The sequence below is a fragment of the Pipra filicauda genome, unplaced genomic scaffold, assembly GCF_003945595.2.
Source record: "Pipra filicauda isolate LSUMZ 115617 unplaced genomic scaffold, ASM394559v2 scaffold148_size1903560_pilon, whole genome shotgun sequence".
Taxonomy (NCBI): Eukaryota; Metazoa; Chordata; class Aves; order Passeriformes; family Pipridae; genus Pipra; species Pipra filicauda.
In genome coordinates this window covers 1007491-1026217 of record NW_024103973.1, presented here as the reverse complement: position 1 = coordinate 1026217, position 18727 = coordinate 1007491, and the positions used below count along the sequence as shown (strand labels likewise).

Sequence of the window (18727 nt, the reverse complement as noted above, 5' to 3'; positions counted from 1 at the left end):
TCTAAAGCTTCTGCATTCAAACACTTAAAAAGCAAACACACAAAAATAGTCAAAAGGACACCGTGTCGCACACCCGCTGAGCCAGAACTCCCCAGATAAAGCAGGATGCACAGCACAGCCAAGGGCCAGACTCATGGGGGAGATTTCAAAGATGAGATTACAAATATTATATATTACTTTAACTGAAAAGATCAGCAGATGAGTGCTTGCTGTGTGAATCTCACAGGAAGAGCAGCTTCTGACAGTCCTCTGTACTCAGGGTAATTCTTGTCATTTATTGTGCAATTATTTTTCTCACTTTTATTTAGTTTTTTTAAAAAACAGAGCCTCTGCTGAGCAATGTAAGAAACTGTAAGGACACAGAAAGAACAGCATGGCAGGGAGGAGGGGAATGAGATAATAACACAGTCCTGCAGACTAATTTAATCTGAGACAACCAGTGAGTGGTACAAAAAAACAGGAGGAAAGAATTAAAAAAGCAAGTCTCTTATTCACAAAAAAAAGGCATTTCTGTGCCAGGTGTTGGTTCCAGGCTTAATTTTTCTTACTCCCTCACTTAAAACAGCTTAGGAAGAAAAGGTTTAGCTGAGGAGGAGAGGTCTTAACTCTTTAAAGAAGTCAAATGTAATTCAGAACCTTTAATGCTTAAGCCGTGGTGATGCAGAGCAGGTGTTGCCATTCTAGACTTGGATGAGACTTCCCCAGGCTTCACAAAACCTAACCTGAGGCAGAGGTACATGTGGAAGTACATGAGGCTGGAGAGGCACGGAAACTAAGAAATACAGAATGGGCACCAGTGATAGCAGGAAAAAGAAACTATAAGAAGGAGTTTAGAGAAGAGGATTCCCTGCAAAAAACTGGACCCTGGCAGAGGTTAAGGTGAAGCAGAAGTGCCCAGAGGACCGTGGGCTGTTCATGTCTGCTCCAGCAGAAGCAGAGCAAAACCACACATCCTCAGACTTCTCCACCTCTCTTTTCTCAGCACCTGTTCTCAAAACCCACCAGCAAAGCACCCAGCCCCTAATCCCTGCAGATGCTCTGTTCACCTTCAGCATCAACCTCAATTCTTAACTTTTAGCAACTGCAATCTTCTTTTGGTTAGTTTGAATTAGTTTTTCTGTGCAATATATTAATTCTCTGTCAGCTCGCTGATCTTTACTCAGCCATGACCAGCACTGCTTTCCCCAGAGCAGACAGGTGAAGGACCAGAGAATTCCAACACTTCCATCATGTATTCCTTTAAATGATACAGACCCCTGCAGCTGTGCACAGAGCTGCCCTATATAAAGGTGTGAACTTATCACCTCTGCTCTCATCTTCATTTCCCACTTCCCTCCTCCTCCCCTTTGCTCCACAGCAATTGTGTCCTGGCCCCTTTCACACAGTTACTCTGACTGTGAACACAAGAACAGATCAGAAAACAAAAGAATGTATCCAGATCATCCCTGAGGAAAAAGAAATGCTCCTCCATGTTTCCTTCCCAGTTTAACTCACCGCACTGCTCTCCCTTTGATGGCCCTTCTTGTTCCAAATTGGGGTTCTGCTTTCTTCAAAGTTTTACTTTCAAACATGAGAACCCACAGTATCACATCTCACCCTCACCCCTCTCCCTCACCTTTCTTCTCTACAACCCTCGGATTTTTGGTGCAGAAGGCAAACAGCTTGTCAGGTGGTGTTATGGCTAAAGTTAAAAACAAAAGAAAAAACCTGTCATGGTGCTAATGGTGTTTTCTTGTTATTATGCTTTCTGGTGTGATAGATCCACAGGACAACTAACACCGTCTAGATTGCTTCTTTCTTAGTGCTGGTTTATTTTAACAGGTTATTCACTGATTTTTCATCTAGGACAACTGGAGAGATGTGAACATATTTATTCTCCATCCTTTTTCATTATTAGAGCAATTCTATTTCTGCTGTATTTTGGTAGGGTGTTCCCAGCAGGCCCTGAAACTTTTGTGGTCACTTGCCTGAACACTTCTTGCCCACCTCGAGGGAGATCCAAGGCTACACTCTGCTCCATGCTGAGTTTCAGTTATGGCTTTTTAATAATATAAAAGCAGAAGAAAAAAGGGAAGACTTTTTTCCACATTCTCTTTTAAATAAACAAAGGTTCCTCTCCTCCCCTCACCCCACCTCACGTTCACAAACAAGCAACAGATGCCATCAATTCACTTTGTACCTGGGCTTTTGATCTGGCAGCGCTTTGATTTTCAGTGCTCACTTTTGACAAGGAAGGGAATGAGAGCCCCATTTTTGTGACATTAATAGAGCCTTTTCTGCTGTGGTAATTTATTTGTGCTCTGCTAATAATTTTCTGCTGATCTGTGTAGATTCTTGATGTCAGCCACAGAGAACAGGACAGAGTGACAAAACATGGTTTTCATCACCCTGAAAGATTTTCCAGGGGCCTGGGGTAGTGTGAGCTGCTGCTCCCTCTGACACCCTTTGCCTGCACAGTAAAACAGGACTGTGGTCCTGTGCAGAGCACCCATGCCCAGGCTAGGAGAGGGCAAATGCACACAACCTCCAGCACTGGGTGCTGTCCCCAGGACTGACATCGAGGAAGAAGACTCATTTTAATGCTTTGCAGGCAGCTGGTAAGAACAAGGAAAAGGCCTCTCTAAGAGGCTTACATACAAAATGGTACCAAAAAGGTCAAATCAAAGGCAGCAAAGGTGGGAAAAGCAATGTTTCTGTGCAATAGCTCCATCCTGCCAGGTGCTCCTCTGAGACCTTGCTGAAGCATTCCGCAGACAAAAGCTTTAGTAGCCATTTTAATGCAAATCAACCTTACACATAACCTGGTATTTCACAGTCCCCTATTCCCACAAGGGCACAGTCATTCTTTTTGAGGCCTCATGAGCCTCCTCAGCCCTTGCACAAGAGCAGCTCCTTCCTGCCCCATGCTCCTCAGCTTCACAAGGAAGGACAAGGAGCAGTGAGGGGCTCAGGGCAAGTCACCCAGCCGAGCACATTGGCAGCAAAACAGAGGCAGAACGGTCTGATTTGCAGCACAAAGACTGCCTCACGTGTGGCGTAAGCACAGCCAGGCACTAGTGACTTTATTACCTAATGGTCCAACGTCAGCTAATGACATGAATCATTCTACCAGCACCAGCATTGCTGGAGACCCTTCCCACCAGCTTTCATGATGAGAAAAGCATTTGAAGAGGAGCTAAAAAAGACCCCCAATGATCAGAGCTGAAAGACAGCATAAAAAGTCAGCATAAAAAAATTCATATCCCACCTGCCCATACCCCACCCTTTCTCCAGAGAGGGTTGCCTGCTCCCAGCTGTCAGTCCCGGGCGGGCTCCGTGGCAGACGCACTCGCCGCGTGCTCCGCGGCAGGGAAAGCAGGAGTGAGAATAGCGGGCACCTGGCTGGCGGGAGGTGTGACAAATCCTTGGCAGAGCACAAAACTGAGAGTAGTTTTAAAATCAGCAACAAGCATCTGACAGCTCTTACAAGAGCCTCCTCGGCGTTCCTGTGCCGTTACAATGCTCTCCGAGGGCGGATGCGGGAGTTGGGGACCGTTGACCATGTGGGAACATACTGTTCAGCAGGAAGACACGGGGCAAACCAAAGCATTATCATTGATCCAGACACTGTTAGGCAGTTTGGTATACCATGGTTTTCCTTCCAGCTAAGGAACATTTTATGGTTGCTCACGTAAAATTAAGCCTAACGTGGCATTAAGATTCTGCAAAATTATGCCTGGAGATGAGGAAACAAAGTGAACTAAGTAGCGACTAAGCCTGTATTGATTTTTATGTGTGTGTGTCTCTATCATTACTACTAAGCTGTTGACACTGTGAAGGGCACAATTATTTATGTTCCATCAAATTAGTGAGTAATTCAAATCCTTGACGAAATCTCAAGCAAGAATTGCTTTCACTTCTACAGAAAGTTCTTCTGACTCCGGAATTGTTCACTTACCCCTGGAAGGGCACTGTAAGAGTACAAGAACTTCACAGAAAAAAAGATGAAAAGCTATGCAAGAAAAATTCAAACATAGCTCATACACTCATGAGTACCATCCCTACATCTATCTGAAGGGCATCAGATCTGTCACCCTTATGGGGACAGTGTGGAAGCCTTACACAGAATAGAGTCCCCATGTAGGACCAGGTCTTATAATAAATGAAGAAATGAGGACAATGATGAGTGTTTGTGTGGGTGTGTGATTTCCTCTTTGAACACTCAGTGATCGCGAGGAATGAGTGACTGTTCAGCACAACTGAAGAAGGATGCTCTGCCAGTTGGAGGGAGAGGAAATCTTGTTGAGATGAGGCACATGGGAGGACTACAGCTGGAAGGCTGGTGATCTCTCCAGCCAGCACAGGATATGTGACTATTGTCTAATTTGAAAGCAAGGTAGTTACTTCAATTCATATGTCTTCTTGATTTTTACATTACAGGCAAGTGCCTCTGTATTGTGACAACCACCTAAAACTAACATGGGCATGGAAATGTTATAAAATGCAAAGAAACTTAAGGTTTTAATTTTGCTTCCTTTTGTTGGATCCCTGCTTGATCCAACCACTCTATCAAAAAACCACAAGAGTTTTCCACTGTATATCAGCCAAAAAGTCCATGTTGCCTTAGGGTCCCAGTTGAATGCAGCCAAATGGAAGGCAGGAAGAAGCTTTTCAGATAAATTCATAAAAATGTGCTCATGTAAGATGTAAGTAAATCACACCAAGAAAAATGCAAGCGTCTGGAATAAAAACTCACATCTTTACTATTATTCTATATAATAACATTAAAAGAGGGATATGATATGAAAATTCTTCACTGAAGCATTCCATCAATATTTAAGTTAAAGAGAACGATCTCTTTGAACAACTGCTTTGCAGGAGGAAATTCCTTTACTCTAGCCACCAAAAGAGCCTTAGAAAAGGCCTTTAATCAGGGCCTTTGAAACAGGAAGGAAAGCATGATTTTCCTCTTTTTCTTCCTTAATGTTTTGAAAAGGAAACAAGCTATTGAAATATATCAAGCGATTTCCTTTACTTGAAACACGAGCAGACTTCTGTGCATTGTGCGCAAAACAAAAATAAATGCCTTTCATCCACTCAGATTTTCTGCGGGTAGACAGCACCGAGATGGACTGATCATTATGTGGTTAGGGAATCACAGCCTCGGGACCGAGTCACATCCTACCCAAACAATTATTTTTGGGAATGGGATAATCCTCTTAGGAGACACTGCTGTGATTATTCACAAGTGGCTGTTTTGGCTGCGGAGCGAGAAGCAAGAGAGGGAGCAGAAAAGCCCGATGAGATGGTTAAAACACCATCACACTTGCAGAGGTTTATTTACCTGAAATAGAAAGCAGGTAAAAAAAAACTAAAAAGAGATCCTAGTCCAGTTAAATGGCAGCTTGGCTGCAGAGTCAAATGATTTAGCCACTGAAGAATCCTTGCAGCCCAACTTGTCCTTGTTTCGCTTTTGTGAGCCTGTTTTGTTACCCAGTGGGAGCGAGGTAATAACACCTATTTTTGTGGAAAACAACACCAGTTTTTCAGATCGGTGTGTTGTTTTTATTTCACGGCAGAACACTGCAATTTATAAACAGCAAAACCTAAGGAAAATTCTCTAAATGAAGGACTTTATGGTATGTTATCATTTAACCCATTTTTTACTTGTTCAGATTTATTGGCCTTCCAGTTGCAATGTTAAATGATACTGAAAGTAGAACAATTAATCCAAAATCCTATTTGTTTTAATCCAAGAGTGTCAACTAGTTTTAGGTTTGCAGTCAAGAGAAAAAAACTGTTTGTTAAGCTCTACAGCACTAGCTAATGTCTAAAGACAATCCTCGGAAAAGGTGCAAAGATGTTTTATCACAGCACTATAGATAGGATGGAGATTTATTATTGTACCAAGCACCATTCCAGCAGATGCCTTTTGAATTACAATGAGATTATTAAAACTTTACAAATCATTATATTAAAACCTGACAAGAGTACTTTGGGAACCAGAGCATCTTGATGTCATTGCTGATGATGCATTACCTGTGGTAAGGCTTCAGGAAAATTCCTAAGTAAAAAATTGGTTATAAAAGTATAAAATATATTAATATTTATTTCAGTACCTGCTATAAGTTCAAGGATAATAGGTATATGCATCAGAACAGCTGAATGATCGTATTTATGTCAGCATTAGAAAGATGTTCATCTGCTGCAAAGTTTAATTAATTTTCATAGATAGTTAATTTTCTGTTTCATTATCAGCTCCCTAAATTTGAAAGACAAATAATTTATAAACAAATAGAAACTTCAGAGAGGAGTATTTCTAGAGCAAACAGAAGATAAATAACAGAGTGAAGCATCCACGCTGCCTTCGAAGTACTAATATGAATGATATATTGCAGGAGGTTTTGATTGATAACTTACGCATTCTGGAGCACTGACTGAAAAGAAACAAATTGTTTACTGTTAACCCCAAACCATTTTCAGGTAACAAATGACTCTGATCTTTACCAATCAAATAATGGCTGTGATGCCCTTAAACATCAGTGAATGAGGAATGTGTAGGCTCACTGTGTCCTTCCAGGGGTGACCTGATCCCGTAAGGACAATATTCATGCCCTTCTCCCCTTCCCAGCAAGAAGAAAGTTTAAACAGCTACTTACCATGATGTACGACGCCCTTCAACCCATGGATAATGGGATCCAGTGCTGAATTGTCCCTCTGACTGACCTACATGCAAAGGATACAGGATTGGTTACATCTACTCTGGCATCAGGCAGAACAGTCTCAGTTTAATCTTCTAAAGAGAAAAAAAAAGATGTTATCTAACTATCTGCTTAGTTCTCACATTTACAATGGATCTTCACCAAATGCCAAAGATACATGGTGTAATAAAATAAAGTGAGGAAGGTTAAATCAAAAGAAAGTGTCCTTTGAATTCTGTAAAACATTAGCCACATTATTAGCCCTGCAAAGCCTAAAAACACAGAGCTGATTTTTCTCCATCTACTTCTGCTTTCATAGAGGAAAACAGCTGTGATAAACAGAAGTTATCTTGGACCAGTTCATTCCTTACTGATATGGCCATAAATCTGGGGCTGCCACTGCAGTAAGTGAAGCTGGACCCCTTTCAGCCCTAATGGAGCTGGGCTTTGGCATCTCATCACTATTCATATTTTTAAGTTTATTTAATTTAGTGTCACTTGGACAAAAGAAAGGGAAAAAAGTTTTGTGAGAGGATATAGAAAAAAATCACCAGTTTTTGACAATGTAATTGCCTGCAGTGCCAGACCAAAACCTGCAGCATTCCTTCTATCACCCAGCCCACATCTGCAACGGTGAGATCCAGACCAGAGAGAGGAGGGGAAGGCAGCAGGAAGGATTAACCCTGTTGAGCTCCACAACTTCCAAATTAAACCCATCACTTCAGTCCCTTACTTGCACACAGCCAAGGAATTTACAACCAATAATGCATTTTTTTTTTTTTTTAACCTTTTGCCTCTTCAGAGGTATTGAAGGAATAACTCACAATTTCTGGGAACATGTTCCATTATTTAAGTTACTTGCCAATTTACCTTTGGGAGATAAATACTGGCATGTATCTCATTCATGGGGTACATTTCTCTCTTTTTTCCCCACCAGTCAGTTTCAGAACCTGAGCAGTGTTGATCGTTTCCGGATGGACTGCTCCCAATGGGCAACACATCAAACGCAAAAGAGCTCCTCTGTACTTTACTGCCTGCTGATGACCTCAATGTCATGAGGAATAGCAGAGTTTAATCACATTATGGCTGTGTATCAATATATTCAGAAAGGAGTAGAGACAAAAGAAGAAAACCCTGAGAAGGAATCTTGTGCCCAACAGGGAACACACTGTTGCATGAAGCACAGAACCAGCTTGGAGCTTACTCTTAGGAAGAGGACATAATTGACAACAGCACATCCAAAAAATGTGTTATAATAAAAATATCACAAATTTAATGGCCAGACAAGAAAACTGGAATCAACTGCCCAAGTTTCACAATCACATCCCTTCTCGTCCTTCCTCCCCATGACTCATTAGGAATCTTAGAAACCTCATTATCTTCTTAGCCAACTTCATTGAGATAAACCACAACAAACCACCTTTCTTTTTTCTTTTTATTTGGCCTTTGAACTACTGTGCTGTGTTCCGGACGCATTTTTGTGCACTTCTCTAAAGACAAAATGGTTTGGTGTTGCAAATGGAAATTGAAAATCCTTTTCCCATCACAATACTCCAGAACCTGCAATGATTAGCTAGGGTAAGAAACGCAATAAAATTATGAAAGGAGAAAAAGCAGCTTTGAAATATATACAGCTTAGATGTCACTGGACATAATACTATTAGCCCTGAAGGCTGTAAGCTCCTTGAAGCATGAACTTTTATATGCCCAAAGGGGTGCTCTGTGCACTTTGGATCCTGTATAAATAATAATCACAGTGGACCCGAAGACTCACTTTGTAAGTTCTGTCTGCCATCTGACAAGTCAACAACAAACACTAAAAATAGAGAGCCTGTTATGTGACACATTCCTGCATCTTCTCCATTCATCCAGGTTTCACCAAAAAAAAAAAATCCAATTAAAAAAAAATCATTAAAATGCTACCAGCAATTAAGTACAGGAACATAAGAAAACCTTGCACTGGACTTAAACAATGTTTTATTTATTGCTGCCTAACCATAAGCAGTAAAGAGTTTTATTTTGTTTACATTGGTTTTATTTCTGGTGACAGCTGCAATCAGTTTGAAGAAAGCAAATAGACAGAAAGAATCCTAAAGGTTAGAACTCTTCCTTCTGGGACTTTGTGTCAAAGCAGATCAATCCTTAACCTCAGTCCTGGCAGCGCCCCTTTAATCTGCTGAGGTGATACGACTGTATAGATGCACACAGTCTTTTTGATAGCACATTCTGCAAATATGCTGTGTTCTTCAATAGCATGAAATCAACAGGCACGTTATTTCTTTGGGGGCTGGAGAGCAAACGCTCCATGCATCTGTAATCATGTTTTCTCCAAGGGTATAAGGAGTGGAATCTCATGTTTCCTTAAAAATCACATTCAAACAAGTATCATTTGCAGAGATGTTAGTTCAGACCTGTATGGGATATAGCTTTATTTTCCTTTCGGATGCTTTCCCTCTTTTTCCTTATACTCTCACATGGTTCCCTCACACTTCACTACAACTGTTTCAGGATCTTAGCAAGACTATTAGAAAAGCACCTAAAAGTTTTCTCATTTTGTGGAAGGGTTCAGATTTCAGAACAAAAGTTTTCTTATATCTTTTTCTTCTTCAAATTCTTAAAAAAAAAACCAAACCAAAAAACCCACCTTGAATTTCCTCTCTCTTTTTTTTGCACGCCTCTGTATCCTTTTTCTGGCTGCGTTCACAGAGAAAAGGAGGTTTCTGAAACCCAAAATGTCAAGTTCTATCCCCGTTGCTGTATGACTCTGGTTTAACTGGCCTGCAGCTACCATGCTGGTAGAGATCACAGATTCACCCATACAAGAATCCTGTCTCTGACAACAGCTGATACTCAAAAGAAAGGAAGGGTAAAAAATAGCTGAAGGAAAAAAAGGACAAAAATCTCCAGAATAAGAAGTGTCCTTCTGACCTGCTTTATGATTCCATGTCATGAAGCTTGAGCTTATATCCTTCTGCAAACTGCTTTTATCTTTCTTTGTTATATAATATGTGTTACAGCAGTGTATTTTTATTATCTTATGAATATATCCCGAAGTAAAACAGCAATGAATTCTTCATATTGATTTTACATGCAATGTTTCTGCTGATGCCTTGGTTACAGAGTAAGAGAAAGATCATACAACTGCAACTGGGTCTTGGCACTTTAGCTTCACCCAAAAAACACCTGCCAAAGCTGGGCAAAGTTTTTCTTTTCCTGTGAGAGAAGAGTCATGCGTTTCCCCCTCCTCCTTCAAGACCCTAGCACAGAAGAAACACCACGAATGGCAACTTCTCAAGCACAGGAATTTCAGGCACAAACACAAACCTGTGATGCTGCTGGCCACGAGCTTGCTGCATGGTGAGTATTAACAGACAGATGGAAAAGCATCCTGAAACTGCCCTAGAATACCCACAGTACCACTACTACAAACGTTGTTTCCTGAACAAGATGCTTTTGCTCAAGACTGACTAACACTCTATAGGTCTGAAGAAAACAGATTAAATAACGCTTGTGTGCATCATTCACAATTGAAAAATGCCTGTTAATCCTCCTCAGCAGAAATAAACAGGTAACTACCACACTAAGCACAATGGAAAAACAAACACAGAGATAGCATTAAGCAGTTTCCTGTGCTAACAGAGCTCTCACCATAGGGTAAATATGGCATGAACATGACATGAAGAAGCAAAATCTCTTTGTTTATTGCACCCTTTGGTGACTTCGATACCTGGTGCACACGCCATTGTGAACAGAACAAATGGCTTGGTGTTAATGCAACGAACAAAATGAACATTTGCAATACAGGAAAAGGCAAGGCACAAGTGACTCCATTCTGCAGTCATAAACTAGAAATGTTTTTCACATGAAGTCATGGTGGAAATCATTACTCTACAGGTTAGACTGACTTACAGCTCCCACATCTGATCCAGGGACTGAGAAACGATTCCTTCCTCAGTGAACAAGGTTGATCAAGTCATGAATTCTATTGACAACAGTGTTAACACATCTTAGCAGCACAACCTGTTGTCCCCTCGCTTGAAAGTGCTGTTTTTACAGCTCTAGCCCCGAGGGCAGACCAGGGAGCTCAGCACCTTCTCAGGATAACGTTATTAATGCTCCAAAGAGGACAGTTCCAGTGAAAAAGCAGAGAAGGAGTGCAAGGAGGACACACGGCACCTCAGCCAGGCTGTCCATGCCAGTATGGGCATCAAGCCACAGCATGTGAAAACAGACTGTACTGGGTAAGGTAGTACTCTATGGAAAGCCCCTGTGTTACAGCAGTACTAAGCTCAGTGTGTCCTAAAGAGTTAAAACGTCCCAACCAGTTTTCATTCTCTATCACTCATTGTATATTAAATAGCTAAAGCTCTCTGTTCATCTGATTATTTTATAGGACAAACTCAGAACCTCCTGAAGACCCTGATTTCTCAAAACTCAGCAGAGTTGTAAAGTGTTAAAATTTGTATCATATGCTATATAATTTAAGCCACATGCTAAAGTCATGTAACTAATCCATGACCTGTCTTTCTGCTGGAAACAGTTCTATAAAGCAATAAAAAAAGGTCTCTGGCAAAAATACCGAGCTTGCAATGCTTATTTCAGAAACAGTAACAAATAAAAACAGGGGAACCCCCAAATACACACTGAAGCAGTTGGAGAGGCCACCCAGCAACACCAGACTTTACTTACAAGACCCTCTGCCCAAAGGGTCAGACTCCCCTCCCCTTCCCCATTGTTCCAGGCAGCATCCCTGAAAACCAGGTTATCCTTCCACCAGCCAACACAAGAAGGGCTCAGGAAAACACCACAAAGCTCTCTAATGATCACTGGTACCAGCCACCTTGTGAGAAGTAGATGAATATTAACTGCTTGAACAGCTCAGGAGTAAGGAATACACTTCCCTTTTAAAAATACGTTTAAATAGATATGTTGGGTGGAAAAAAAGGGTGTGGGGAAAAAAGAACTGAAGAAAACCCACGTATGTGTGTTGATACGAAATACAAATTTCTCTTTCATTTCCACCTTAAAAAAAATCTGGCATTTAGACATTAAACTGTCATAAATTTGCAGCAACTGCTTTCAAGCTCATTAAATGGGCTCACAGACAGTATTGCAAAGCATCTCAAAGTGAAGGAGAATGCCATAGTCGGCTATATTGAAAGGTGAAATGACATGCATTTTGTTCAAGGCAGAGGAAAATGAATGGCAACAATTTTGTGATACAGTACCTGAGCCTTTCCCCTCCGAATAGTGATATAATTTACTTTTCTCTCCCACTGCAACATTTGGCCCTTGACTTGGAAACTAAATCTTCAATCTATCAAGCCTTACCCATCTGCTAAGTAAAATGGCCAAGACAATCTGCATGCCTTGAATTCGAGATAGCCAGCTGCTCCCAGAGTGCTGCGGCATTAACATCCAGAGACCATCCTCTCGTGCTGTAAAGGACGGTGTCTGCCAAGGATGAATGACTACATACTTAACCGTGGCAGCTGAAGCCAGTGACAGTGGCTGACACAGAGAGATGCCAATGTGTCAAACTCTACTTTCAATTACAATGGTGAAAGTCAGGGGTAATATTCCCCCAACCGTGCACCTTCAGCTCCCATACAGCTTGTGGTAAAGACACACGACTCACCAGCCAAATACCCAGGTCTCCAAACACTCCGTACAAACAACTAAGGATAAAAAGAAAACTATTATAAATTAACTATGTTGCATAGATTAAATTGTCCTGTAGTGTTTCAGGACAATCAACATGGTTAAACAATTTATTATTTTATCAGCTTAGTGGTGCTGGACAGATGCCAGTCCTCAATCTCTACAGGAAAGGACCTGATTTTCACTGGCTTAGAACAGAAATTAGAAGAATCCCATTAATGTGAACCTTGTGTCGTACAATATATATTTTAATATCACAGCAACAGGATTTCAAAGAATCCAAGATAATTACCATAAAAAGAAACATTTTTTTTCTCAGTAAAGGGAAAGTACTAGGGATAGTGCTTGTGAAACTCTCCAAATTCATGTCTTTGGGGCCAAATAATTTCAGGGCTAGCTATCCCTGCTCCTAACCCCTCTGAACAACAATCCTTTATCCCACATTGGGCTGCAGCACTGGGAAAGGACACACATCCTGGCTTTGTGGTTCCCACCCTTCTACTCTGCACTATGCCCATTGTCTCACCTCTCACTTCTCTCCCTTTTGAAGTCCACATTGTAAAAATCTGCTTGTGGATAAATATCTCATTTCTTAAACATTACTGAATAAAAGGAAGTGAAATATTTCAGCCGGATCTGGAATGTGGATGAACAGATATGAAAAGTTTACATGTGCTTTGCTTTGAAATAAAGTAGGAAATACTTATCTGGACCTTTTCAGGAGAACTGACGGGTGAGAAGGGATACTGGTCGACACTACAGCACACTGAGATATCTGTGGAGCCAAGAAAATGCCTACAAAGCTCCTGACATAATCATAAGCTAGATTTGGTGCTCTAAGTTTTTCACCTTCACAAGCACTAAATGATCCAAGAATGATATATTCCTGCTCCTCCACAGATGATATTTTCTTCCATCTCCCCCATATAAGCTATAATTGCACATCTCTCGTTTGAGTCGATGCAAAAGGACAAATCTGGCCAAGAGCCTGCAGCCTGACAGAGGTGAGCTGGGAGGCAGAAGGCATTTGCTGTGTAATGAATGGACTGCCCAAAGTAAGTATCTGGCAGAATATATTTGTAAGGGAAAACAAGAAATGGAAACAGCCCCCTTAATACTTCAAGTTGCTGCTCGTGTGTAAAATCAGAGAGAATAACAGGTACCCAGGCAAAATGTGACACTGAACCTTATGCTGGCACACGCACTATTTCACACAGATACTACCATGACCTTTGGTTTTTTGAAAATGTGCATTAGAGCTTATTTTGCCTTTGCCTACGGCAACTGGTTTCAGGTTCAGTGATTTGAAGGCAAACTCTGTTGAGTTAAATCTGGGTTTTGGCCTTCAGGTGTTAATAATCCTGCTATGAATGAAAATATACCGAAGTCACAGAGGTGCATACGCTGGAGGAGGGGGTGTTCCTAAATGTCTCATTCACTATGTTGTTTGGGGGGGGGAAGTTAATGAGTCTTCCAATGATTATTTTAAATAGAGTAATGGGTGTGCATTGATCCTTCTAGCTAATTCCACTTTGAATAATACATCATTCTGACTGAAAGCTTGCTAGTGATGTATTAACTTCATATTTCACTACAGCTTTGGAGGGTATCTACACTGAGATATTAAGTAACAGTGCCAAAGAGGAAGCTGCACTTTTTCCTTTACTGTTTTAAAGTCCAAAATGGTTTTAAAAGCTATTGAACTGACTTTGGGGTCAGGTGTTCTGGCTGTACCTCATCTTTGGTTGAGTGCAATGCCGCCACTTGCAACCGCTCCTCTCAGCCTTTAACTCACCCCCTCCGTCACAGCTTCTGGACCTGAGTTAGTTACAGACATCCCGGGGCAAGCATGGGACAAACTAGGTTATTGATCAGCATATTCTCCTTTCACTATGTCCAGTAGAGATGCTTGAAAACACAAGCAGCATAAATACCCTCTTTTACACCAAAGGTTGGCTGAAATATCCGTGTCACAAGAAGAGCAAAGGGACGGCACTGGCACCACAGAAGAACAGACAACAGAACCTGCACTGGCTGCAATGTGCTGATACAGGACACTGTCTCAAAAAAACCAAGACTGAGAAACTCAGGGGTAGAGTTAAGTCTGCTTAATAACTCAGCTCAGAGTACTCTGTGTCCGTGCACACTGAGTTTCTTTGTTAGCAGACAGAAACATTGATCGTGCATTGTACACCTGCTGGCAGCGACTGATCAGATCAGCGGGCTGAGGAAGACTCTGCAGCTTCCCCTCCACAGCATCACCTCCATTCACCATCACAAGATTTGCAACCAGCAGGATGGTAAGAAACAGCCAGCAATGTATTTTCCTTTCTTTTTGTAAGGCACTTGTTTGCCCAAACTTTGACTCTCTCCATTGGTAAGTTAAGAATTAATTTCCCCAAAGCATTCTTGCACGAGTGCAGCTAATTTACTGCAAGTGAATAGCAGATTCAATTAACAAATTATTGAAAGATCTTAATACGCATATATCTAAGGAAAAACAAAAGATATGTGCAGCCCAAAAGCACAATCTGATTAGGAGCAATAGAATATCTCAGATACAAAGCTCTGTAAAAGACAAAAATGTAATTGCAACACAGAGGAGAGGCAGCTTCAGTGGCAGCTTCTCAAAGCTGGGAAAGCTTGATTGATAGACTTTATCATCTGCAGCTGCGCAAAAAAGGGCTAGAGGAGCTGCAAGTTTATTTAAAGCAATTTCAGTGCACTGAGCCTACTTGTTCTCCTTTGAGAAAATAATATGATTTCTTCACAGAGCATGTAGTCTACTTATTTAAGCAGCAGTGTGCAAGATCTTTCAATCCTACCAGCAGTTCAGCTGGAAAAATGACACATCAGGGGGTAACATTTTATCAGGATGGAGGCTATTTTATAAAAACTGCCATCAGTTATAAACTGTTCTCACCATCTGAGTAAAAAAAAAAAAAAAAAGGGGGTGTGTGGAGAGAGGAAAGAAGTTGGGTCTCTCTTAGACTTTTCAAGATTTGCTCACTTTACTGGATTTTTTAGGTAAAAATAACCATTTTGACCTAAGTTGGGAGGAAATGAAAAAAAATATAATGAGCACTACAGCCAGATCATCCTACAACACCCACTCCTTGATGTACACCTTCACACATTTGGAGAGGCTAAACTCAAAACTGTGAAACCACAAATGGAAGTTAGCTCTCATTTTCATCTGCTCCTGGCTTGAATTTGGTACAGAAGTGTGCAACTGAGAAAAAAATATCTTCAGCTATTCTTTTTTTTTCTCCTCTTTTTTTTTTTTTTAAACAGTGAAATCTGGTGGCTAAACAAGCAAATGTGCTGGGCAAAATGCAAAGGGTGGAAGGGAACAGCTCAGATGGACATCTGGAACTCCAGCATTTTGCAGGGGTTTAATTTAAACGTGCCAGGTAAGCTTGCCTGGGATGCAGCAGAGCTTTCCAGCCTTTCCCTCTCTTCCAGCCAACACAAAGGATTTTGGTGAGAGAGGTCACATCAATCATTCCCTTAAAATGAAGAAAAGGAATCGTCTCAGCTTCCCAACATCTTTCATTCATTCTACATGAAAAGTCCTCATTTTTTTCTCTCCCAGCACTGCCCTGGGCTCCCTCCAGCCCAGCAGTGCAGATGACTCAAGTCGGCATCTATGAGTCACAAACACAAAGGATGCAGAAATGTCAATTAAGTTACACAGTCACTTCCCTAATGACAACCACACCTCAGTTCACAATTAAATTAGAAATCCAGGAAAAACAAATTGTTGTAGGGCAGATTTTTTTATCTCATGCTTCGAAAAATCAAATTCTAACACAGTTTGTTTGCCATTTCTTTTACTTCATTTTTAAGGAGGTTGGTGTGAGCTGATCTCCCAAAACTGCAGCAGGAATTTTTGCAACACTAAATTCCCCATGTCTAATGCAGCAGTCATGGGCTGGGAGGGCTCTCGGGCTTCCAGGCATCTTTGTGGTACAGAAACACAACATTAAACCAGTGTTGTTCATTAACAGCTTTCCAGCACAAAAGGACAACTATGATACATTTTTGCATTTGTGATTTTCTTTCAAGCAAGTTCTTCCATTTTTACTTATCTTTTGTAAATGTTCAGTGTCATTTAATTTCTTGCAGATGTGTGCAGCTTTGCAAAATGCTATGAACTCGCACAATTCAGTGCTCACGGTACCTAAGGCAGAAAGCACCAACTAATCTCAGACTCTCCTCACTTCTGCCTCCGCTCTCATGTCTGAGTTGCCTCCCTCTTTCATCACCCACCTGCCACATCCTCCTCATTCTCTTCCCACCCAGTGAGCTGTTTCTGTCTCCTCCAACATTACAGCATCCTTCCTTCCCGAACTGTTCCACTTACCCCCTTGAGCACCCTTGCACAACTCTCCAACCTCATCCTCTCCACACCTCCTGCTTTCCCAAGGAAGCCCCTGTGCCCTTCCACCCCCTGGATGGTCTTCATGGAGACAGGAGAAAGAAGTAGCTCTGGCTACCCAGGATGGTGAGTGGGTTTGTCCAGGGGAAACCTGGATGCCAGCAGAGAGGGTGCCAAGGATAGCAGTTGCAGGATTGCCAAGGATTCCAGAGCCAGTGGGCTTCCAGTGTGGGTGCACCAAGAGCCCCATCTTTGAGCCAGGGTGGGTACCAGCAGTGGGGCAGTTGCAGCAGTAGAGCTCCAAGAAACAGGTAAGATGGACAGGCAGTCCATCTTAATCTCCTTTAAGCCACTGAATTAAGAGTGGCAGGATGTGGCCTACAATTTTTTTCTCAGTTGCTTCTAAACTGTTCAAGTTCCTGGAGCAACAAAAGTACAGCTCACCCCCACCTATTTCACCTGGTGTAACACTACACACAACAGTGAGGATCACATCAAGATGTTTATTTTTCACTGGGTTAGCATGACCCAACAACTCACTCAGTTCCTTACAAAAACACTTCAACAACTATCATAGCTATATAGTTTAAAGGAAATGTGGAAATTTTTGCAGAAAAACAGCACTTAGAACACAAGTGCAATAAAAGCCCGGGAAACATTCAGTTTGTGGCAGCAGTTTCTTCCTCTCGAAATACAAAGAAACACAAAAACTAACATGACATGTATGCTTGTTTCGAGATGTTCTACATTTCAGCAGTGGCAAAGTGAACGCTATTCAATCACTGCGAGTAGGTGACAGTCTTAAAGCCACAGAACTCCTCAGGACGCTCTAGCCTTCATGCCTCCGCTCCACGGGCTTCTTACAGCTTTCCGGTGCTCCTGCGGAGCACGACCCATCTATGGAGGGGGTTTTCAAGCTCTGTCTCTGGTCAGGAAGCCCTCCTCCTACACAGGATCTAACTTCAAAATTGACGGAATCTCAAAATCTCAGGGAAAGGTATGAGAGAAAGAATAAAATACAACTGAACAAGATTTAAAACAAAACTTAAAACACGGTTAGAACAAAAGGTGCTCTTTGAACAAGTCTAGCCTGACCCAGAACAGTGAAGATGCTTCCTGCAGGTGGGTGTACACAGGAATACTCTCAGGAAGAGTCTTCCATCTCCCCTCTCCTCCTCTCTGAATCTGCTCACCAGAGAACCTGGCTATTAATTTGAGGTGTTTCCTTATTCTTTTTTCTTCCTTCTCCCACCCCAGCACTTTAACTCCTGGGTGTCCAGAGATCATGCACACTGGTTATGATCTGATCACAAATTCTGTTGCAGTCAGCTGGACCATCCAGGCTCCTGGCACGTGTTTTGCCATGACCCCAGTTTTGGTACCCACCTCTAGAAAAATTTTGTACCTCTCTTCTTAAGACCTGGCAGGCTGCATGGTCTTTTGATATCACCACCTTCATATCACCACCTGTGACTGACACCACAACCCACACTTGGTTTTTCCCTGCCAACAGCCTGAGCTGGTATGGAGTGAGCTAAAAAGCCAGTGCTCTGTGAGGGCAATTCACAGAGGGCTGGCACAGAGGGACATGTTCACTGCCAGGCTGCACAGGCAATCCCTCCCGAAATGCCTGAGACCCAACACAGCCTGAATTCCAGCCCAGTGTTACATGCATATGAGGAGCACTGCTGGCTGCTTTGAGGATAAGAGCTTTTCCAGAGCTAAGGGCAGTAAGTATCACTGCCCAAGGAAAGAATAAAAAAAATCTCCTCCCTTTAGGGGCAAGACAATAATTATATGGCTCAGATGCAATGCAAGCAGTAACGAAGGAAGAAAGAGGGCACTTCCTCAAAGGGAAGGCATAAGCTGGGCACTCAGGACACAAATGCAGCATTAAAAAAAATTGCTTCTGACACAAGAACAGCTGACAGAGATAATCTCCACAGCTCAGCACCAATTTATACAATCTTTCAACAACTCCATTAGACAGGTGTGGTAGCAGCCA

The 18727-nt window shown here is 41.9% G+C and overlaps 1 protein-coding gene across 1 annotated transcript in view; it reads right to left on the bottom strand.

Moving 5' to 3' along the window:
• Positions 1-18727, bottom strand: part of PTPRG (protein tyrosine phosphatase receptor type G) — a 399599-nt gene that overhangs the window by 106284 nt on the left and 274588 nt on the right. The window contains exon 6 of the mRNA XM_027722958.2: positions 6639-6705. Within this exon, the coding sequence (XP_027578759.1) occupies positions 6639-6705 (67 nt within the window). The remainder of the gene's footprint in view (positions 1-6638; positions 6706-18727) is intronic.